This window comes from Cyclopterus lumpus, chromosome 17 (genome assembly GCF_009769545.1).
Source record: "Cyclopterus lumpus isolate fCycLum1 chromosome 17, fCycLum1.pri, whole genome shotgun sequence".
NCBI lineage: Eukaryota > Metazoa > Chordata > Actinopteri > Perciformes > Cyclopteridae > Cyclopterus > Cyclopterus lumpus.
Window position 1 is genome coordinate 13,394,127 of NC_046982.1, and position 22,825 is coordinate 13,416,951.

General features: G+C 40.8%; 4 protein-coding genes across 10 annotated transcripts; 3 read left to right on the forward strand and 1 right to left on the reverse strand.

Annotated features, from left to right (window-relative positions):
* Positions 1–178: 178 nt before the first annotated feature.
* yipf1 (Yip1 domain family, member 1) lies at positions 179–4,705 on the forward strand. Its single transcript, XM_034556149.1, has 10 exons — positions 179–511; positions 814–922; positions 1,084–1,235; positions 1,355–1,435; positions 1,573–1,660; positions 1,863–1,979; positions 2,085–2,251; positions 2,771–2,953; positions 3,581–3,684; positions 3,983–4,705. The coding sequence occupies exons 2-9, from the start codon at positions 889–891 to the stop codon at positions 3,662–3,664; spliced, it is 906 nt and encodes a 301-aa protein (XP_034412040.1). The 5' UTR covers positions 179–511; positions 814–888; the 3' UTR covers positions 3,665–3,684; positions 3,983–4,705.
* Positions 4,706–4,821: 116 nt separating this feature from the next.
* On the forward strand, positions 4,822–6,411 carry zgc:113691 (uncharacterized protein LOC503529 homolog). The gene has a single exon (XM_034555411.1). It carries the CDS (start codon positions 5,644–5,646, stop codon positions 6,409–6,411), a length of 768 nt encoding a protein of 255 aa, XP_034411302.1. The 5' UTR covers positions 4,822–5,643.
* Positions 6,412–6,796: 385 nt separating this feature from the next.
* On the forward strand, positions 6,797–14,960 carry ndc1 (NDC1 transmembrane nucleoporin). Of its 2 annotated transcripts, XM_034556268.1 has the most exons (18): positions 6,797–6,937; positions 7,916–8,036; positions 8,123–8,224; positions 8,769–8,943; positions 9,044–9,179; positions 9,698–9,806; positions 10,018–10,069; positions 10,199–10,331; positions 10,845–10,937; positions 11,024–11,105; positions 11,261–11,422; positions 11,500–11,760; positions 12,062–12,174; positions 12,394–12,444; positions 13,019–13,082; positions 13,184–13,284; positions 13,803–13,963; positions 14,061–14,960. In XM_034556268.1, the coding sequence occupies exons 1-18, from the start codon at positions 6,899–6,901 to the stop codon at positions 14,122–14,124; spliced, it is 2,019 nt and encodes a 672-aa protein (XP_034412159.1). In that variant the 5' UTR covers positions 6,797–6,898; the 3' UTR covers positions 14,125–14,960. The 2 variants fall into 2 exon arrangements, with proteins under 2 accessions (XP_034412159.1, XP_034412160.1); XM_034556269.1 differs by lacking the exon at positions 12,394–12,444.
* Positions 14,961–15,664: 704 nt separating this feature from the next.
* On the reverse strand, positions 15,665–22,825 carry dcaf8 (DDB1 and CUL4 associated factor 8). 6 transcript variants are annotated; one of them, XM_034556272.1, is made up of 13 exons: positions 22,519–22,825; positions 21,967–22,028; positions 21,776–21,871; positions 20,889–21,538; positions 20,589–20,729; positions 19,911–20,005; positions 19,529–19,639; positions 19,254–19,384; positions 18,987–19,094; positions 18,622–18,752; positions 18,234–18,353; positions 17,940–18,056; positions 15,665–17,540 (listed from the first exon to the last, which is right to left on the reverse strand). In XM_034556272.1, the coding sequence occupies exons 2-13, from the start codon at positions 22,001–22,003 to the stop codon at positions 17,433–17,435; spliced, it is 1,845 nt and encodes a 614-aa protein (XP_034412163.1). In that variant the 5' UTR covers positions 22,004–22,028; positions 22,519–22,825; the 3' UTR covers positions 15,665–17,432. The 6 variants fall into 6 exon arrangements, with proteins under 6 accessions (XP_034412163.1, XP_034412162.1, XP_034412161.1 ...); XM_034556271.1 differs by having other exon boundaries at positions 21,967–22,041; positions 22,275–22,814; XM_034556270.1 differs by having other exon boundaries at positions 21,967–22,041; positions 22,519–22,805.

Below are 22,825 nucleotides of genomic sequence, written 5' to 3' on the forward strand. Positions count from 1 at the left end.
ACAGACTTTTTTTTTTTTATAGGATGTGATTTATAAGAAGGGGTGGTGATGATGAGGTGGTGGTCAGGGGATTGGATTTTATATATTGTGATTTTATAAATTGTAAATCTATTGTCTGATCCAAACCCCGGAGCAAAAGGTAGCGGTAATGCACCAATAAACTGGATGCCAACCGCTTTAACAGGAGAAGAAGAAGAAGAAGAAGAAGAAGAAGAAGAAGAAGAAGAAGAAGAAGAAGAAGAAGAAGAAGAAGAAGAAGAAGAAGAAGAAGAAGAAGAAGAAGAAGAAGAAGAAGAAGAACTCTTCTTTTAGATCGTTCACAGCTGTGCCGTGTAAGGATACGGCAACATCCGGGAACTATTGAGAGGCTCCATGAACCGCCATTGCTGTAAAACCAATAATGGTCCATAGGAGATGACGTGACTCTCATTAAAAGGCTCTGGCTAGTATGTCCTGTTCCACCAACCGGACTGAAGTGAAATGATTTGTATGAGTTTTGGTAGATTATTTTGTAAGTATGCATTGTTTAAAAAATACCTCAAACTGTGCCCTGCATTTTAAATGCCACTGCGACTTTTAACTAGCTAGTCCTAAAGTTACGTCAGGCAGTCACCTAACGTTAGCGAATGCACCATTAGACAGCTAAGCTAACGTTAGTTGTTGATGAGCTGTCAAGTAGTTGGGCTTGGCTAACTTGGGCTAACCATTTCCTGTATTGCTCATGATTGACTCCGTATTCGTTTACAACTAAAATACGGGGAGGGAATAATCATCGCTAGGAGTTTTTGAAATGTTGATTTCTTTCCTCATTAGCGTACACAAAATAAGTTGTCATTAACTTGCCCATACGTACCTGTGAGGCGAACCCCGGAGAGTGAATCCGTGTTGATGGCGTCGACAAATGACCCATTCCAATTTCAAGGTAAATGTCCTCCACAGTTTCTTTTGTTTGGTTATGGAATTAAGCTGCTTCATTGATGTGTTGCTTCAGTTTGACTAAACGCACACCTCTCTGCACTTCTTGGTAAAAACTATCAGAGTTTTGGATTAATGTTTTGAATTCATCCATCCTATGAAATTTAGAATTTGAAGAAGCTGGCAATCTGTTGGAAGCCAACAGAAATGCAACCACCATTAGCATTGAAGATGACGATATCATACCTGAGAAGCAGAGACAAGCTGCTGGTTTCTCTCCTGATGATGAGGATGCACTTGCCAGTGATGACAAGACAGAGGTCAGGACAGGACTAGCACTAGAACCTTTTTTCACGCATTTCCGTCAGCAATTAAATGCTGTTGCATCAAATATTTGTTTGATTTCATTGTACTTTTCTCCATGTTTTTTCATCTGAAGCTTCTCTCTGGGCTAAAGAAAAGTGTCCCCTTCTGGACATTTGAATACTACCAAAGACTTTTTGACGTCGAGACCCATCACGTAATATATATATATATAACTTATTTTAATAACTTTTTAACGACTGTTACATTTTGACTTGTAATATGTAGGGACGTCACAACTAATGTAGCTTTGATTACCTTAACACATGTAATGGTTATCAATATTTCTTTCAGGTGAAGGAAAGAATCATCGGATCAGTGCTGCCATGGCCTGGAAAGAATTTCATTCATGTCTACCTTCGTAAAACTCCTGATCTATATGGTACGCACACAAACAGTTCAACATGCGTTTGTAAGTTTATCAGAAATGTTTGGGAACATATTTTAGAAAAGTGTTTCCCTGTTCTGTAATATTTTCAAACAATATTTTACAAATATAGTTTTAATATTTTTAACGGATGCTGTTTAAAGAAAACTAATTGGCACACAAACTGAAGTCTGAATGTCTTTATGTGTGCTTTCAGGACCATTCTGGATTTGCACCACCCTTGTGTTTGCTATTGCCATCAGTGGAAACATATCCAACTTTCTGGTGCACTTAGGCAAACCAAACTACAAGTATACCCCAGAGTTTCAAAAAGGTAAGCACTGTTATTGCTTGTTGTTTATAGCTCACTTGTGCATGTTGAATGTAAGAGGAGACGTAAAATGTTGCTTACGTACTCTTATTGTGCTGTGTTTCCTAGTGACAATAGCTGCAACAGCGATCTTCAGCTATGCTTGGCTTGTGCCCCTTGCCCTGTGGGGTTTCCTGCTGTGGAGAAACAACAAGATCATAAACTTAGTGTCATACTCCTTCATGGAGATCGTCTGTGTGTATGGATATTCCCTTGCGATTTACATACCAGCAGTGGTAAGACCTACCATTTTAATTTCAGAATATACATTTCAGCTCATTGGTTCCCATTGAAGATGTACAATTAAAAAAGATGGGCACATAATTATAGTTTCATTTTTCAAAAGGCTCAGTAATTTAAACCAGCTCAGCACTTGTTTAAGTAATGACACATTACTTAAACAAGAGCAAACAGTGCATTTATTGAGGAATATTTTCAGTGGTGGACTTTCAGACTTATCTACAACATGGTTATAACATTCACCTCTGTAAAATGTAATATTTGTATCTTTAATATCTTTTGCACACAGCATGTGATTCAGTTCAGAATGTACCTTTTTCCATTGTTATTAGAACCCTTTTATATAATGATTGCATAGAGCCTAATACAAAACATTGTGACCTTTAATTAACTATCTTGACAGTTGATTAATACTTAGTTCCCCTTGTATCACAAATCATTTCGAGCATTGAATGTGTCTAATAATTCTCATAGAATGAAACTCATATTATATAATGCACTGTTTCCTCCATAAGGTCCTATGGATTCTCCCATATGAATGGCTGAGGTGGTGCACCATTGTGGTGGCTCTCTGCCTTTCTGGCTCAGTTCTGGTGATGACTTTCTGGCCTGCAGTCAGGGAGGACCACCCGAAAGTTATCATAGCAATCATGTCGGCCATTGTTGTGCTCAACGTCCTGCTTGCGGTTGGCTGTAAGGTAATTGTGCTCTATGATGTTGCTTTTACAAATTACAAATTTGGGAGGTACGGAAAAAAAATCTGTTTGAAGAAATAAGATACAACGGCTTTGTGAGACTACATCTTTGTTAATCCATTTGATTCCAGCGGCCTGTCCATCTTGGTGTAGATAACAACAATGATTGACCCACTCTCCTTTTTCCTCAAAGATCTCACTAGCATGGCCACGCTTTGACCCAACTTGTCTGTGTCGATCACTAATTTTACATTTTTTTTGTCTCCATGACTATACCTGATAGTGTCAAGTTAACTCACTCTGGGGAGACTCTTCATTGGAAACTGTGACTGCATTGCCTAACTGGTGTGAGAGCGCTCTGTTAGTGCAATACTGTCAGGTGCACAGTGGTATCATATGTCTGGTCACATTCATGTAATTAGTCTACAAAGTGAGCCGGATGGTTTAATGGTTGACCAAGATGAATATATTGCAAGAATGTGTATTTTCTCTTGTAACATTGAACATTTCTTGCACTCTTATTAATAGACGCATCGATTTTAGTTCTGGATGGCTCAGTAGTCTCTCTTAATACTGTATTTGTTTTTTTTGCCAGGTTGTTTTACTCTCATTTCCTTTTTTTTTTTATAGACCTATTTCTTCAGCAAACCCCAGGCACTACCAGCTGACAAATCTGCTGCAATAGAGGTGACCAAAGCACCCTCTACGACATGAACACCTTTCTTTTACTAAAGGTAACCAATAGTGACCCAGGCGCTTTTTAAGCCATGTCCCATTGTACAAATGCACTAATAACCTGATAGTAAGTCATATTCCTCAACCCTGTACTTTCTCTTGGCCGGTTTAAATCTGCATTCTCTTGTAGCAGGAATGGTGACACCCTACCTCAGCAGTGCTACATGGTTGGCCTATTTTTGTGGGCTTTAGTTTTCTTTTTGACCTGCTAGAACAGAACACTTGACACCGGATTTCCTTTACAGGATTTCTCCTTCCCAAAGCAAGTGTTATTCTTTTTCTTTTTTTTAATTGCAGGTTCTCCGGTTGCCTTATTAGAGAGAATTGGGTTGCCGTGGTAATGAAGTCACGGGTCGTCTGGATTTCACCTGCACTCGGACATTTTGGCTCAAGACCGTAGAACCCCGTATGCCTTCTTGGTACAACTTCATGACCTCTGAAAATGAACACTGGTACCAACTATGTTATTTCTAATGGGATGGATTCTAAATTTCCTGAAAGATTAAAGAGGTATGGTTTACACAGCACATGCGATCTTTTGTAGTATAGTAGCTTTCCGGTTTATGGTTCTTATGTTGAAATGTTTAGATAACCAGTCTGTGCAGTAATGTTGGTAGCATCAGAGGCATTTTGTATATGCATTTCTTTTCTATTCAGTTAACGGGGACTTCTCAGTGTACTTTGTGTAAAAAATATTCCGTTTGAACAGCACATCAATTATCGGTGTTAACATTTTTAAGGGTCAGACTTATGTACAAATAAAGTCTTTGTATTTTACTCTAACTGCTTTAACCGCAAGTGCCCACAACTAATGCCAAAGACCCATTTTAATGTCCAAGGTATTTACAACTTGTGCAACTATGTTTTTAAAAAAAATAATTACCAAGTAGTTGATCAAATTGAAGGAAATTGAATATGTCCATTCTCAATGAGGAAGAAAATAAAAAATTGTCTTTGGCACCCACATTTATTAATGAAACCATCAATAATAAAGGTGTTATCACAATGATTTACAGTTAACCCAGAGCCTATGTTCAAGCACAAATGAGCCGTGTGGTGTGTTTATATGTTTCAGACAGGAAGACATTTTTTGTAAAATAGGTTATGGTGCAGGAGTCACAGAAGTATTTTTACTGATTGGCTGCCATTATTCTCTAGCTGCACCAACTAACATATTAAACTATCCATCTTTTATTTTGGCTACACATTAAACCTTATCAATGCAGTGTGCGTTTAGTTTATTACATTTTCTTGATTCAGAGTCAAACGACTGGATAGTTGCATCATATAAATGCTTAATATGACATTTTTATTTCAGTAAACTCAAAGTTTTTAGGTAGGACGATCTTAAATCACCCAGCTCCCACATGTGTAGGCAACGTGACTGTTTTTCTTTCTTTTTTTGACCAGCTCCTGATAACAATAAAGGCTGCCAGAACATTACAACAGTTGGACATTTTAAATATTTATGGGAGGGATTGTAGCTAATCCATATTAACTGTTGTGTGGTTGAGCAAACTGATAGAATCTACTGTGTCACTGTTGGGATGCACAGATCACCTGCAGTGGAAAATGTAACTTATGTAAAGCCTCTTTCTACAGGCACACTGCGTGTGGTCAGCACCTTATACACAGGGCACCTCTGTTAAGTATGTGTTTCATAACAGCATTGATTCACAAGGGCAAGTTATCAGATGATTTAACAAAATAGAAGAAGAAAAAACTAGTGTCACTTGAAACTGTGTCACAGGGATGGTGGCGCCCTAATTAATGGTCATTCTAGCCCCAGCTTTGAGTTACACAGGAGCTGCCTGTCGAACAGATAGCCCTGTTGGAGGAATGTCACTGGCCTCATACAGAGGCATGTAGCTGCTTGTGAGGTGGATTTACCAACATAATGCTCAAGGACTATTTAAATAACTTGTGAGTACAAATATTTAAGAAACTCTTACCATAGGATGGCCACTTCAAATGGGAAAGGTGAAAAAGTGTCCAAATTTGAGACATTGAAACTTTTGGAGAAATGCAGTAAGGAAAGAGATGATGCCATGCACAGAGAAAGTGTTCTAAGAGAGAAACTCAGACAGTATGAGTCGAGGATCCGTTCCACTGAGACTGTGAGACAGAAACTGAAGACCTTGACTATGGACAACAAGGAGCTGAGGAAACAAGTGAAGGCTCTTCGTACTGAGATTGGACTTGAATGCAGCCCTAAATTCAGTGGAAAGACCACAAAGGACATAATCAATGACTTGCATGAAAAGGACTGTGAGTGCAGTTCCCTGGTGGAGAAGACTGGGAAACTGAATCTGACCATTGATGATTTGACTTCAAAGTTGGCAAATACAGTCACCTCTAAAACACTTTTAGAGGATCAAGTGCAATCATTGCAGCAAAATCTCAAGGATATGACACATAATCAACGGCGCTTGCTGAAGTTGTGGGAAGACAAGAAGGTCCAAAGGGAGCAGCTTGCCCTCCCTGCAATTGCCATGAAACCTGTGCAGAAACCATTCATCCACAAAGCGGTTCAGACTGAGATGTCCGTCAATTCATCCCAAAAGCTTCCAGTCAATGCTTTTGAGACCAAGCCATTCTCCCGGGACCATGACAAATCCGTTTTGGATAAACACAGTTTTTCAACCTATGGAAATGGCTATCATCATGACAAGAAAGCATTCATGCACGATGAAACAAAAGGAATACAGAATTACTCGACTCATTGACTGATATTCACTAACAACCTTCATTAAGAAAGTTAAGCTGAGATATAGGAAATAAATCTGTAAATAACAACAAAATGAGATACTATTTAATTAATGTTACTTGTGGCTTTTTGGTTCGTTGTGTAATTTGATTCTGTGATGTTATTTCAGTATTTGTGTACATTTATAGATCAACATTTAACTGAAGCGCAGCTTTTAAAAAGCTATTGTTTGTGAGCTTATTCCGTTTAATCAAGCGTGCAATACTGGACTGCCTGACTGACATTTATACATTTATTTTTGTTGTTGTTAAATAAGTTAATTGACCATAATTCGGGTGGATGTGATACTGCCACCAGGCAGGAACACGGGCAACTTTTTTACCGGGGTCCTTTAAGGGTCCTTTGAATGCATGTGGCGCGATATGGAAAACGGTGGAAAATAGTTTGACAGCAGGAGAGCCGAAGAGATTATTGTCGCTGTTTGGCTCTCCATTTATCCAAGCAAGATGTTTTCTACCGAGCAAAGTTGTTGGTTTATCCGCAAGGTGAGTCTTTACACTTAATTCTTCTTTTTTTTTAAAAAGAAGACGTTTTTTTAGTATGCTAACTTCAAGTAGCCTGACTGTTTATGCTAGTTCAACGGTCTGTTAGCGTCGCTAATATATCTTTAAAATGCAAAAAAACAAGGTAAAGAACACGAAATATGCAATTTAGAAATAAAGGTTTGCACAATGTATGTGCAAATAACGTTACTACCTTATACAGGAACAAAAGAACCGGAGCAAGGAAAAGCTAAAAAGGATTATCAAGACCGCATTACGTTAACGTTAGCTTATATAAAATATGAGTTGGTTAACGTAACGTTTTATACAAGAGGTTAAAATATAACTACATAAACGTGTAATTGTACTGTATATTTGCAGCTATTTGCTGCTCAATAGTTTCTATCTCAGAAGAACAGAACAATAACGTTCAACAAAACCTCCCGGGCCGCAGATAATTACTCTCATTAGGACACTCTGCCTATTACTTTCTTGAGTCAAGTTTCTAGTCAATTAATTGTTAAGTATGTTACATGTCGGGAAATAATAAAAACTGTCCATTGCTTACATTTTAAACTGGATGTAAAATGTAGTTATTGGATAAACATTATATATAATATGGGTCCAGTCTTTTAGTCATCTTTTCAGAAACAGGATATTTTAACTAAAATGTTTTAGTTTTTCTCGCGATGGAGTGGGGAACATTACCTACTATGTCTTGTTTAAACTTCTGATAGATTTTTGCATTTCATTACACCCAGGTTTATCTTAGATCTTGTGAATAATCAATGTTGGAACAGGGTTTTAAAGATAAAAGAGCTCAATCTGCAACAAATCTAGAGGCTTTTTGGAATTGCCGAATATAGGTTTTTTATAACATATTGACAACTAAGAATCAGAATACGTTGTCGGTTTAGCCCCTGCTCTGTAATGGTGGATTAATGATTTATGTATATAATAATAACTTACTGCTTGTTTCAGGTTGTTTGCTGGAGAGCGGTGGCCAGTATTGCTTGGGCTGTTCTGTTGTTGCTACCCATCACAGCAGTTTTTGTGATCCTCAGCAGGTTCAGTCTGCTCCACCCCATCCAGACGTTTTCAGGTCAGTCACTGTGTTCATTGTGAGATTTGACTCGTAGTCAATCTGAAGTTGTGTGAATCTCACTGTGGACTGTTTTGTAATTGCAGAATGCCTATCCTTCTTAACATGTGCAAGTGCCATCTTCTCATTAATCCTGATGTGTGGAGTGATCATCATGGTGGGGTTCCTGAACCTGGAGTATTATACAGGTGGGTGGCAGATAACTGCAGATGTATATTAAATATTTCCATAAATGACAAGGTACTCCAGTCCCTGGTTTATTAGGTTTTCAGTTTATCTGAGCAAAGATGCATCAGCTTATCAGTTCAGGGTTTATGTATGTGTATGATGATGCATCATATTATGTATGATGTATTTCGAAATACTGTGTGGAAGAACATTTTTAAACTGCTCCAAAATTATTAAATCACACAGATCTTTGAAAGTGGTTATATCAAGTATTGCTTAAAGGGAGTTGACAGATCTTTTGCCAACTCCACATATGTTTGGCCACTAAAGGACCTAAAACGCTGGCGATACTTGTTTGTCACCAGCTAATTTTCCTTGAGTACCGCAGGGTTTATTTTATCAAATGGCTTGAGCTACAATAAAACTAATCTTCAGGCAGTTTTTACTCTTTAATTTACCCAAATACTGCAAACAAACAAATTCCAAACCGCACGACTAGGCAAAAACTGGCAGACGCTGGCAGTCAGTTGGTTGTAACTGGTTGTTTTTTCTGTGTCTCTTCAGTCATCCCAACTATTGCATGCTCAAAAATTGCCCTGTTGGGTCAGCTGCTCCACCCTCGTCAGTTTGTCAACTCCCTGGCCCACTGTATCATGGGAATAATCGTGGCTTGGTGTTGTGCTGTCACGCTCGGGGGCAGATATGAGACAATCGGCTACCCTTGCACACAGGGTGATGGGTAAGCATGTACAAGCATGTACAACTCATCATGTTGAGCTTTAGATACTTCAATAAAGCTGATTCTGATCCACGTTCTAATTTCCTCTATTTGTTTTCAGCACTGACAGTTCCCCTCAGATGTGTCTGAATGAATATCACCTCATCCTTCTGTTGGCTGGAGCCTTTGTTGGATTCTCTCACAGTCTGCTTGCTGTGATCTCCAACATTAACTATGTCTCTTTTCACACTGTTCAGGTATGTGATATGAGTTTGCTCATTTACCTGACTGATGATGACGCAACAATTTAAGTTCTGTTTTTGCCTGAATGGCTCAAACAACGTCTTTCTTGCATACATCCGTGCTTACTTTTGAGAGAGAGAGAGAGAGAGAGAGAGAGAGAGAGAGAGAGAGAGAGAGAGAGAGAGAGAGAGAGAGAGAGAGAGAGAGAGAGAGAGAGAGAGAGAGAGAGAGAGAGAGAGAGAGAGAGAGAGAGAGAGAGAGAGAGAGAGAGAGAGAGAGAGAGAGAGAGAGAGAGAGAGAGAGAGAGAGAGAGAGAGAGAGAGAGAGAGAGAGAGAGAGAGAGAGAGAGAGAGAGAGAGAGAGAGAGAGAGAGAGAGAGAGAGAGAGAGAGAGAGAGAGAGAGAGAGAGAGAGAGACCTGGCTCAAAGACTGCCATTTGATTTCATTTAGAATCAAAGAAAAATAGAATAACTGGCATCTTTTTTTAATGGTTGATTCGTGTTGATGTTAACACACTGTTATTTCCCCCCAGCAATACAAATACCTTCGCTTTAAAGGATCCCTACCTTTTGTGGTGAAGTGCAGCGCCGCTCAAGCACTTTACTCTGTGAGGAACTATATTGTTGTGTATTTCTTTTTGGGTAAGTGATCTTTGTCTTCAAATTTAAACTTCAATATCACAGAGCTCTCAGAAGAAACTGCGATAGGAGTTAAAACTTGCTTGATTCCTCTCAAAGTATCTTTTATCGACATGCTTTTATTTATTGTACCTGAGCTCTGTTTTTATTTTGTTCTTTGCCATACGAAGTTGTGAGAGGTGAAAGACAAAATATTTCAATTTATTATTAACAGGATATATTCCAAAAGCATGGATTTGTAAAACACTGAATCTTCATTTGAACAGGTCAGTGTGGATTATGTTTTTTTATATATCAAGTACATTTTATTTGTATAGCTTAATATCATAAATGGCCTCAAGTGGCTTTATGATATGGCCTGAATTTCTGTATTCATGTCTGATCTCCACCTACAGCTCTGTTCACCCTCTGGACAGCATAGCTGGACTGCTGGATCTCTCCCTGCTCTACCACCAGTGGATCAGTGCCAGTTTCCTTCTCTTCACATGGAACATCACACTGCTGCTTTTTAGGATATTTGTCACTGAGGTATGTGAATCAATAACAGACTAAATGTATAAAGTCCCTAATATTGCAAAACCTAAGGTCTCACAGTGCTGCTGAAGTTAAATGTCCACACTTTTCCCTTTCCATTTCTTTTATCTTATAATATATTCTAATTTTCTGTTGATCAACATTTTATTTATCAGTCTTGAGCACATTCAAAAGCTAAAGATTACCACCAGTGCCAGCGTGCTGTGCCGATCAACAAACAATTGCATGGACTGGGCCCAGTTCTGACAATCTCATTTGTTTTTACTTTTATCTGACCAATTTCTGAATGTAATTGGTTTAAAAGTACAGTGTTTTGTTGCAGACGACTTATGTTTGCTTTTTAATTATTTAGAGACACTAGGGGGCAATGTTGTCATTGCTTTGAGTTCTCACGTATCCGAAGAGCACCAGACCAGAGCTCATCTCATATGTTCAATTAAATGTACACTTAAAGGAGTGGGACTTTTAAGGTAATATGGCATCTAATGTATTTCCTATTATCTGCAGGTGTACAGTTTTCCTGTGCAGTCATCTTTTACTGAGGATGCCCATCAGTGTCTTCCTAAAGTTCTTACAGACAAGCAACCAATGATATTGAAGGTAGATAACATACATGATTTTCCTCGTCATTGTGCTTACTGCTAATCACACATGGGTGTTGTAACATGTCGTTCCCCAAATTTTAGTTCCTCGCTCTGCAGGACGTGGCTCTGCTGTCTCAACACTCTCCATCAAGACGCTGTGAGGTCTTCAGTCTGAGTCAGCCAGGTCTGTCTTGTTGTCTACAAAGACAAGTGGTCCTTGCTTGAGCGGTTGCTGATTGATTGTTTGCAAAAAAATACACTTGACACAATCGGATTGTATTTGTACACAATTAGCTTACAGCAAAAGGCATTTATTAGTGTCATTCTTTTCTTTCCCAGGTGGCCATCCTCACAACTGGAACGCCATCAGTAAGGAGTGTCTGTCTCTGCTGGCTGATCTGACCCAGAGACTCGTAGCATACCATGACACTGTAGCAACCAATGGCAGGGCCAAATCCCTGTCTACCGGGAGTGAAAGGAAGACTTCCTCTGAGACATCATGTATGTTGCTATAAAACAAATACATGTCATTGTTTTTGCACAGTTCCCTTTTATCTTTTCATATTTGTCTTTCTTAGTTACCTCAGCCACAGAAGATCTGATGAGCCCGAGGCCCACTTTACTGTTGAGAACTCCAGCTTCTGTCTTTGCCCGCTTCGTTGTTGGCACCCCACACAGCCCTCTGACGGCACCATTCACTCCTGACCTGGACAGCCCTTTTGCTTCTCCTGCCCTGCGCCGTCTCACTGCTCCTTTAGACCAATGCTCGCCGTGGTTTGGCACAGTGCAAAGCCCACACATCATGAGGAGGGCCCCAAAGCTTTGGTCCACCTCCACAGGTGAGAGGAGGCTAATGGAAGACGTCAGGTCACTCGGATCAAACGGACACTTAAAGGTCCAATTTTAGCCAGTAAATTACAAGTTTAACCTTGTTTGATCTGTTTTCTTTTTTTTATAGCTCTGAAACTAATATTTAGTTAATTTTGAGGTGTATTTTGTACCTTTTCTGTATTTATTTCCCTCAAATTACTGAACATGGCTGACATGATGTCAACTTGTAGGTCAGGTTATCATTGCGTAAGTTTAGTAGCAGAGCTTTGTTTGCCTGTTCCCACTTTTTTACTGAACGTCTCTGTGCAGATTCACAGGTCAATGGCAGTCCCCCGGCATCCCCTGCCTCAGTTCCCAGTCCCAAGCAGGAGCCGTTCAAACCAAGTCGCCTGGCTCTGTTTCTTCGGAACAGAAAAGAACAGGTACATCAGTGTTGTTGTTACCACACACAGAATTACAATAGATAAACATTGACTTCAGGCTTTTTATACTTAACATTGTAATAATAGACGTACAGTCATAGTTGTTTCGCCCACTGTTAACTCTATAAAGTCTGTAGAGTAAATATTTCTACATTTGTGTTCCATTTTGTTGTGTAGTTTTGAAAGCAAAACAACTTTATACTTAATTGTCCCATTCAGGTTAAACATTTCTTGGCAAAACGTGTGCTGATAATGTATTTGTTTAACAAGGTAAGGGTGTGTGGCATGTGCATGCTGTCTTGGTGAGACACTGAGGGGCTCTCTGCATGCTCTCATCTGACACAGTAGACTTTCATTTAGTTTTACTAAATCTAACAACCTCCCCCTCAAAGCATCACTAATTTAACTCCTGATTCTGGGCTCAATTGTGCACACATTACTAATGTAGCTCTTTTCCATTCACCGAACTGTTACGATACAATGTTACTAATTACTTAAAGCTTGATTTAAGGAGTTACGTAACCCACTTGTCTTGCAAGTCACTGGAGGGCTATAAAACCAGTGTTTGTACCAATCAAATGTTGAGTAATCATGTCCTAGTTATATCAGGAGTGTGAGGTACTGATGATCTTTACTTGCGTTGCACTATTTCCTATTTGTAGAAACTAGTTTAGTCTGCTTTGCTTCCTGAGGTTCACGTATCTTCTGTTGATCACTCATGCATGTTGTAATGTAGTCTCATTAAAACCATCCCAATCTAACAACTTCCTGATTCACCAGTCTACCATAGAGGCATTTGTCTGTTCAGTAGAAAGCTCATACAAGTTAACGTTGTCTCTTACAGCTTCCAGAAGCCTCCAGTCAAGCTCTGTTTGCAGACAGTCAGGCTCACATCTGGGCTTTAGAAGGTGGGAAGAAATGTTGGACTTGATTTTCATTTGATATGGATGCCACCTGTCCTTGTTGATACAACATGTACATTATTATGTCCTCTAATCTCCTCCTCCAGGGCTGTCTTACCTTGTGCAAGCCTCCTTCTCAGAAGACCAGTTTGGTGTTATACAGACTACATTACCCAGTATTCTCGGTTGCATGCTGATCTTACAAGAGGTAAGCTGTCATGGTTTACCGGAGCCACCCTGAGAGCACACATAGGCATAGCAACAATAATTTAAAAACAATGAACCGCTATCACATTTCCTAGCCCAGCTGTATTGTACCAAGTGTGGGAAAAGACTTTAAGTACAAACCTCGTAATGAACTTTGTGCCTTTTTAAAGACAAGCACACATTTGTGGAGTGCTTTGTGCTTGCTAAGGGTTGAGAAAGTTAAAGCAGCGAGTTCATCTAAATCCTGAAAACATCTTTCCTTTATCTACATGGTATAAACTCGGGTGGGTCAGCCAGATAAGTGAGAATTTCTCTATCTTTGCAAAATGCAGTTATCGAAATTTCTAATTTCTTAACATTCACTTTGTTGATGCAAGTCAGACTGAATTTAACAGCGCTCTTAAGTGTTTTTGTAAAAGACGTAATATCAGGGAAATTGTACAGATACTGTACATATCGACCCCGACACAAGATGTGCACCCACTGACCAGTTGTTTTTCCTGTCCAACTTGTTTTCAGGCAGTAGATCGACACTTCAAGCTGCCTCATGCCTCCAGTAAACCTGTCCGGTCGGCCAGCGGCATGGGAGACTCTACTTACAAAACACTGCGCTTTGCTCTCAGGGCCACTCTCAAGACTGCCATCTACAGGATAACAACCACTTTTGGAAATCACTTAAAGTAAGGCCTGTCATTCAAATTGACTTTCTTCAAATCCTACAAATAATATAATGCGTATTGGTCATTTAAACAAATATATCTTTTTAAAATTCCTCAGTGCTGTTCAGATGTCTGCAGAGCACCGGAAACGATTGCAGCAGTTTCTGGAGTACAAGGAATAACACAACTGATGCTCTTGTGATGTCAGATTCTTATTGTGATGTGTGTGTGCATATTAGCATAATTGAGGCAACGAGTGAAAGCCCATGATAGTGCCTCTTTTAATATTTATGTCTGCACCATGTCAGTGCAGATTGTATCTGATAGGCTAGATCACATCTCCAACATGCATGAGGCATGGGCTTCCTGCCCAACTGATGGACTGAATCAGGTTGGAAGCCCAACTGTTTCCTCCTATGTTTGAGAGATTTAAACTGGCTCACTGTATCGATAAGCAACTCATCCCAAAGATATTTGCTTTATTTGTATTACAAGGAAGTCATATCGAGTAATCATATTTTACTTTCATTAATTGGGATGAGTTGTAAAGGGCTATTTGCGCTACATTGGTTCTAAATCATGTACATGTTCTTTTGGTTTCACACTTCATCGGCTGTCTTATGGAATCACTATCATTGTGATTTCAAAGCATTTGGCGTGAGGAGTAAGACTATGAGAAAGAAGCTGTGTCCTCAGACAAGTGTCTGAAATGGGTTCTGGAAATATATATATTTTTTTACAACTGGTTTTGTTCTAAACACCAGCCTAGAGAACTAGTTTACCGTTGTGTGCACGTCAGTTCCGGTTCTCCAACCATAAATGCACCAGTCAGACTTACAGACCAGACGCCACTGTTTGTACATGTTAAAAAAAAGGCTCCTTCATGTCGGATCAAGGATGGAGATTTGGTGTGACTGATAACAAGTGTGGGAAATATGCTTTAATTGTCACCGCCAACAAGTATTGAGTTTAAATTCCAACTCAAGAGACCTGTTGAATAAAAACATCGTCAAGATCATTTGGCAGGTTTTTTTTCTTCCTTTCTTGCCTGAAACAAGCCGGTCTTAAATGATCTACTGCTTCCAGAAATTGATTCTGTAGATAGATCAAGTTTTAATGGGGGGGAAAAAGTATTATAAATGAGCAACTCTTGTGTTACTGAAGGAGTCCCTGGTTGCACACTGGAAACAGCTAAGAGGAAAACAGTCTGCTTGAAACACCCATTAATACAAAAGGCCTTTTCTTCCAGACTTGAATTATCTTTGATGGAACGGCACAGGTGCTACATTATTCAAATGTTCCAGTGGGCTTTGACAGTGAGTCGGCATGCACAGCACCAGCTCCAGGAAATTCAGCCATTATTAACACCTGTTTTTTTCCCCCCAAAACATGTATTATAGGGCAAATTAATTTTAAAGCAAAAAGGTGTCCATTGACCCAAGTTAAACAGGAGACATTGCCACAATGCCATTTACAGAAAAGTCCTAATGGTAGCCACGATTTGGGATATATAGTAGTTCTATAAAGTAGCGCCTATGAGCTTTAACGACACGGATGGTCTGACGAAAAACGCTACTAAGCATTATGGGAAATGTAGGTTCCAGTGTTTTTAGGGTTGAGGTCATTTTAGACTGCTGCAAAGATTTTGACTGTCTTTTCTTATGAGAATCAATACATACGATATGTTACAACAATACCACAGAATGAGACCATGAAATTACATCAAGAGCACTGTCTTTTTGTTTATTGCACGAATCGTACATGTTTTTTTTATTACTTAACTGGTAGAATGCAATATTTAGGCCGTGGTGGACAAAAAAAAAATAGTTCAATGCCTTGTGTACAAGATGCCAAAAATAGCCAGTGGGAAAATCTGGATATAACCGTCTCAAATGATGAATGAAGATCTAGAAAGGAAACTTTTCTTTTCTTGAAACAGAAAGCGAATAACTTTAATACTCTACAGCTATTCTGCTCATAACAGGCATTCATAAAAAGGAAAAACTGACGAAAAATGGTGCCTCAAGTCAACTTTTTTCCTCAAGTACTTTGTCCTCATAGAATATAAACCTCTGCATCAATACCAATAAAATGTTTTGACATCTTATTTTTTCTTTTTGAATTCAAACAGCATTTGCTAAAGTTGTTTTTACAGTTTTAATATATATTTATATATGTACATATAAATTCAACTAACTAGAGTTCTCATAGAAAATGAGAAAAGCTGGATTTTATCGCTCTCACACAACAAATGACTGGCAAGCATATTGACCTCCCCCCTCCATTCCTCCTCTTTGAGTTGTGGAGTTCAAATGTTTGTTTGAAAGACGTCTTTCAACAATTGATTTGAGACCGTTAGCATCACAGAGGCATTTTCAGGAACCACATGGTTATTACTCCAATTTCAATTAGCACATCGGCAGTGTTAGCATTGGGTTGGTGTTCCCCAAACAGAGCCCCACCTCAGGCATTATCCTATGTACATGCTGAACACCAGCCAAGATCTCCTGTCAAAGATGGAGAATCGAGGAGGGGGAGGAAGGGCCGCTGGAAGCAAAAGAAACCTCTTTTTTCTCAGTCAAAGAAATGCTTAAGTGCAAAATATCTCCTCACTCAAAATAATAAATCAATAACAATTAACCAAACTTCACTGTGAGGTCTCCAATGAAGGATACAACAGCTCTTCCCCCAAAAATCACACACCCAGTGCACATTTTGTCTGTGTCTCAACTAGTCCCTGATTCAAAGTGCACTCAGTAGTGAGGGGGAGGGTGATGGAAAGAAGAGGGGAGGGACTAGCTTGAGGGCAGCATGTAGGGATTTAGTAGTCCTTGGAGAGAAAACGTGTGAAAAATGCAACTAGCTGCACAAGCTCAGGGCAAGAAATAAGTAGGAGACTGGGGCGATCCAGGGAGGGGACACAGGTTTCCCCCTACGAGTTCAAATCTTAAAGGAAGTCACATTTAGGGGATGGTTTGATGGTATGATTCTAAGACCTTACTCCCTGCTGAAACTCCATTCATCAACACAGAGAGCGCAAGAGCAAGAGGTGCGTCACTAAGAGAGGGGGGAATTGTGTGCTGGTGATGTGTAGCGTCCTACAGGGTGCCTAAAGAGGAGGTGCTGGTTGCCATACACACACACACACACACACATATATATTGTTCTGGGGCTAGACAGCGCATAGAGATAATGTACGCACAAGCACTCACTAAACCCCACTAAACAATTTTAAAAATCAGGATTCTGGAAGTGTGTATGCAGTGTGTAGTTGTCATTTGCACACTCGCAACTGATGGAAAACCAGCCGTAAAGCTGTCACTCTGCTTCAAAAGTGTGTGTAATTATGTGTGAGTTTGTATGCGTGTAAAAAGAAAAAAAGAAAACAAGTCTGTGGCTCGTCAGTGTTTGAGTTTGCCAGTGTGTCAATAGTGCATATGTGCATCAATTCAAGGGCAATAAAGTGTATGCATGTATGTATGCGTGTTGCTCAGGAGGACATGCACTGAACGTGGTCTGGACCTCCTTCCTCTTCATCAGAGGAATCTGGAGAGCTCCAGGACTCGTCTGTGTCTGTGTCTGCACCCTCTCGGCGGGCCTGCATCGAGACACAGAAGGACGGTTAGAATGAGACTCTTTTTGGGCCGAAAGGGTCCTCCCAAAAGACCCAATAGACTGTAATCCAAGAGTAATACCAACTGCATCCTACAGTACATACTTTTTAAGGGGCACTCCAGCAATATAGTACTACCTTTCCGTAAAATCGGAGGACTCGCAAAACACAGATAAAAACATAAAAGAAAAAGAAAAAGAATCAAAGCAGAGGCAAAACATATTTTGATCTTTAGACAAACTCTGGATCCTATAATTTCCTGTGTAACAAATATTATATATATAGTTTGTTACCATCTGTTAAATAAATGCTCACTTCTTTTAAACTCCACACCGAAAAACATAATTAACACATGTCCGTTTGTTGAAGAGTTTGAGAGCTCACCCTCTGAGGCCGTCTGTTCCTCATGTGTCTCATCAGGAACCACAGCAGCTGGGTGTCGTACTGGTCTCCATGGCGCACACTGTCTTCATCGCGCTCCCGCTTGTTTTTCTTCATCACCTTGACAAACAACAAACTGGTGTGAATTTAGCAAACAGGTGCATGCACGAAGAGCAAACATGTCCTTGATACATATTCCATTACTTTTTAAGACTTCTTATTAAACTGGATTTGTTATACATCTGTCAGGTGAACTTTGCTGGTAACTAAACCTAACAATAAAAGCGAATAGATTACCTCTTTTAGACCCTTGAGTCCTGTGGGGCTTTCAGCTGTGGGGGCCCACAGTTTGATGTCGTGGTCCAGCCCACTGGTGGCCAGACCTGGAAGATGGGGATGTGGCTCCAAACAGTTCACCTGTAGTTTTCGAGGTTAGAGAAAATTACTGAGATGACAAATTGAAGACGACCGAGAATTTAAAAAGAATATTGTGAAGACAGATGTCTTGAGAGCAAAATATCAAAACAATTTTTCCACAACTGAATGCAAACACTGAAAAATCAACACTACGACAAAGAGATTAAAGAAGCACTAATGATCAATAGTGAGTTCATGCAGCCCATCCTATCCGAAGTCATCTTTAACCCAACAAAAATATGTATCATTCCCCCTCTCTTTGACTCACCACTCCTCCCCTGTCTCCCTCCATGAATTGGACGATGCGAGCAGAGTACTTGTCCCACAGATAGATGTGTCCGCAGTCACTTCCACTGACCACAAACTCACTGCACGGCCCATAGAAGTTCACCCCCTTCACTGTGACAAAGAGGTGAAGATGATGATACAGTGTCAGTATGTGTGATAACCACACTCTCTTTGCAGTCATACTGTATACTTTAAGAAAAAAGGACTCCACTGACAGCAAAATGACCAGTCATCATCCGGTACGGTGCTCGTGAAGCTGGGCTATAGCTGATACGTTATATTTCTAAAACTGTGGGTACATGCAAAGGGCACTACTTCATAACTGTAATAAATAAATAAAAACACCTGTTGCATTATTGCGGTGTCCCTTGTATCTCCTGCGATAGTCTGCCCCATCACTGTGGTTGGAGTCAAACAGGTAGATGTCCTCATCATTGTAACTGACCAGGAGCTCTGGAGGACAAAAAGGGTCAAACAGTCTTTAATTCATTCTCTTTAATGCCAGCAAGGCAGAAAATGGTCTGAGCTTTTTTTAATAAATCGTGGAGAAATATTCAGACAGTTCAGCGATGTTATTTTTCTGAAAATGTTGTCATCGTGGAAGTGTTTTACCTGTGCCATCGTGACTGTACACAAGGCAGGTTATGTTGGTTTTGGACTCGCTGGATACCAGATGTGAAGGACAAAACTTTTTCAGCACACCATTGTTATCGTTCTCATTGATCTTCCTCTGGTCATAGATCCTAAAGACGGCGAGGAAGTGAGTACAGAAAAAGGAATTCAGAAGTAAAATCTCAAAGATAGTAAGCAATAATTTCCAATATTATTATACTATTTTCATTGTCTGCATTAATAAATCAGCAATAGCACCACAACTTGCTTCATACCTCACATACTGATCTCTTCCGCCCACAGCAAAGTGTTGTGTCTTTGCTGGGTTGACAAAGATGGTGTACAGGCCCACTTTTTTATCACCTTCCTTTACAACCACCAGTTTACTGCCACACAAATTTAAAAAGGAGACAGAAAAACAGGAATATTATCTCTGGAAAGGGAGAATGTTTTAAAAATCATTACGGCTTATGGCAAACACAGGAAAACTGGCAAAGGGGAAGATATTACAAAGTGGATGTCCACCAACACTGAACTAAAGACAGGATGTTGCACAACAACACTACAAACTATTGCCTAAACAGGACAGTTGTATCAACACCTGTGTATCGTGTTGTAGTTTACGATATTTTGAACTTTAATAATAGTATCACTCACTTGGCCGGACGGTCCAGACGCAGGTCAATACCAAACACCACAGCATCCTCTCCAGCGGACAGAAAGGAGCAGGGGGAATCTGGCTCGAGGGCAAGCTAGAACAAAAATAGGTAGAAACTACAATTACAGCCGAGAGATTGCTTTCCTCCGCCAACCAGTCAAGTTGCAGTTTACTTCCAGTTCTGACAAAAAAAATCTTATTAAACATTTGTGTGAAATTGTCATCATTTGCATAGGAATTCCTGAGTTATGGCCAAAAACAAGTTTTGTGAGGTTACAGTAACCTTTGAACACCACATTCTAATCAGTTCATCCTGGAGTCAGAGTGGAGGTTTGTGCCAGACGAAATCAAATTCCTTTCAGGCAAAATTCTCAGAAATGCATCATCTCTTCATGAGATGATGCATTTATGAGAACGGGACAGATGTGCGGTCGCAGTGACCTTGACCGACAATCTAATCAGTTCATTCTTCAGTCCAAGTCGACGTTTGAGCACATTTTGAAGAAATCTCATTCACAAGAATGGGACAGGCAAACCCCAAAAACAATGCCCTCAGTGCGGAGGCATAACAAGACACACAGATGTACCTAATAATAAAAATAAAAAATGTAATAAGCACAGCTGCAATGTATGGCAGAGACCCCTCAACGCTTCCATTCACACATACAGTACAGTACCTTGTGTGCCGCCCCTTTGTGCTGTGCGACCCGTTTGGTGTTCTTGCAGCGCTGTGTGGCCGACAGCTCAGCCACTCTGATCTGACCATCTCGAGCACACATGGCCAGTGTGGAGTCTCCACTGTGAGGCAGGAACTTTGCCTGTGTACATTAAGGGCAGGGAGAAGAGAAGAAGTCTCTGACCACAAGTCACTTTGATTAGCCACTGACTCCCTTTCGAAGTTTAGAATCGACTATAGATCAATATGAAGCTATCGCTAAACCTTATTGTTCAATCAAAGATGTTTTGTTTCCCCTTACCTGAAAGACATTGCTCTTGTGGCCACTGTCAAACTCCAGCTCAGCACGGCGGACAGCCCAGTCCCAGATCACCACTCGCAGGTCATCGCTGCCTGAAGCCAGGCGTGTGCCCGAGGGGTTGAAGTGCAACGTGTTGACGCAGCCCGTGTGCCTTTCGAGCCGGCCCTGGAGCTCCAGCCTCTGCACGAGGCCACGGGATCCACACACACGCCTCACAAACTGGTGCGAGTCCCTGCCGAGCTCCCTGGAGCGCAGTGACGGTATCGCCTGCCACGTGGAGCCACGCAGGTCACAGAGCTCTGCTCCCAGCCAGGCCTCCATCGCCTCATCATCATCGTCGTCATCATCGTCATCTTTCTGTTCTTCTTCTTCCTCGTCTTCATCCTCATCCGAGCTGGTGGAGTGATTGGTGCCGCCGCCAGGTCTGTTCCTCTTTCTAGCAGCCCTTTTCCCACCATCTTTAACCTTTGCTCTCTCCTGTCTGCCTCCCTCGCTCTCTCTTTCGCCATCCTCAGTCAAGGAGTAATGACCGCTGCCATCCATGCTGTCTGTGTCTTCTTCCTCCTCCTCTCCCTCTCGGTTTCGACCCATCTCTCCATCCACGTCTGGCATTGACTTGTCTCCAGATGCCTCTCCTGTGTCTTTGGGAGCTACAGAAGTACGGTAAAACAGAGTCACAGAGAATGTTTAGACACTGCTGTCTCACTGGGAGATCCAACACAAATGTGTACTGTAAACTGTACTAAAGTTTCCTTGTGGTAAATATATAAATCGTTTTATAATAAATGTAATACATTTTAACATTACTTAAAATGCACATTGTAGGGTTGTTTCTACCATATCAAAGTTAGCAGCATGCGATTTTGAAGACACTAAAAGGGGGTTACCATCTTGAGAAGAAGACTGTGTTGGTCCCTCTTTGCTTCCAGAGGCATCTGTCTCCTTGTGTTGATCTTCTTCTGGCTCTTTTTCTTCAGAGCCACCTGGTAAAACCGAACATGTCTTCTGATTAACTGGACGTTGATTCACAGTTATGGTCAGCATTAATAAATCCAGCTCTGTTTTCTTTGCACTTTACCGTTGAGCGCAGTGGATTTCTCGTCGGCCTCAGACATGATGTCTCCTTTGTCCTCCGTCGACCTGAGGGGAGAACCTTTGAACGGGAAAAAACACCAACACATTTAGGTTTTTTATTGAGCAAAACAATAACAAAACAAGGGCTCAAATTGAGATGACAGAAAACGCGTGTGTGCATCATTAACCGAGACCATCGCGTGCACTCGACTCCGGGACGCCGCACTGAGCGTTACCCGTTAGCCCCGTGGCTCCCAAACTAACAGCTAATGTTACTCTCCGTCTGTCGTGACATAAACTAACTTAACTTACTCGCCCGGTCGCGCTCTCACAGGCCCGACTAATGCCGTGTTTTGCTTTGTGAGGCTTGAGCGCGTCCTCTGCGGTGCTCGACTGCCCGACGCTGTTGTCACCGTGAGCACACGCTAGCCAGCCAGCGGAAGGCGAACCGACATTGAAGCCGAATATGTTTTGCTCAACAACCGAACAGACGGTCAACACCGCGAACAAGCAGCTAGCGTCGCTTGCCGTGGCTAACTAGCATAGCTCGCGTTACCTCTACTCGAAGGCCCGACGAGGCGTGCTTCTTAGTTTAGTCCTGATCTTTATTGCAGATTTATTTTCTCCACCTGTCTACTTTGCAATTGAGCTAACTTGGATGCCTCGGCTCGGAGTTCTTTGGCCGCAGATACACGACATTAGGAATGCGTGCTTACAGCTTGTTTGTTGTTGTTGTAAAAGACAGTCAGTAAAGGAAGCTAACTGCGTTCACACTAGGTTGACTGCTCTGTTTATGTTTTGACGGTTCAGTTTATTTTTTTGGGGCTCCATTTCCGGTGTCGTGCTCGCTTCGTTTTTTTTCT

Bases quoted from the DNA above. Each gene is read 5' to 3' on its own strand.
- dcaf8 (XM_034556272.1), bottom strand. From the start codon at position 22,003: ATGTCTGAGGCCGACGAGAAATCCACTGCGCTCAACG. The intron at 20,006-20,588 runs GTACTGTACTGT...TTTTTGTTCTAG, and splicing joins ACAAAGGGGCGGCACACAAG to CTTGCCCTCGAGCCAGATTC. The intron at 18,057-18,233 runs GTAATCTATTCG...TTGTTTGTCAAG, and splicing joins GACTCAAGGGTCTAAAAGAG to GTGATGAAGAAAAACAAGCG.
- yipf1 (XM_034556149.1), top strand. From the start codon at position 889: ATGGCGTCGACAAATGACCCATTCCAATTTCAAG. The intron at 1,436-1,572 runs GTAATATATATA...TATTTCTTTCAG, and splicing joins TTGACGTCGAGACCCATCAC to GTGAAGGAAAGAATCATCGG. The intron at 2,954-3,580 runs GTAATTGTGCTC...TTTTTTTTATAG, and splicing joins TGCTTGCGGTTGGCTGTAAG to ACCTATTTCTTCAGCAAACC.
- ndc1 (XM_034556268.1), top strand. From the start codon at position 6,899: ATGTTTTCTACCGAGCAAAGTTGTTGGTTTATCCGCAAG. The intron at 9,180-9,697 runs GTATGTGATATG...ATTTCCCCCCAG, and splicing joins TCTCTTTTCACACTGTTCAG to CAATACAAATACCTTCGCTT. The intron at 13,083-13,183 runs GTGGGAAGAAAT...CTCCTCCTCCAG, and splicing joins TCACATCTGGGCTTTAGAAG to GGCTGTCTTACCTTGTGCAA.
- zgc:113691 (XM_034555411.1), top strand. From the start codon at position 5,644: ATGGCCACTTCAAATGGGAAAGGTGAAAAAGTGTCCAAATTTGAGACA.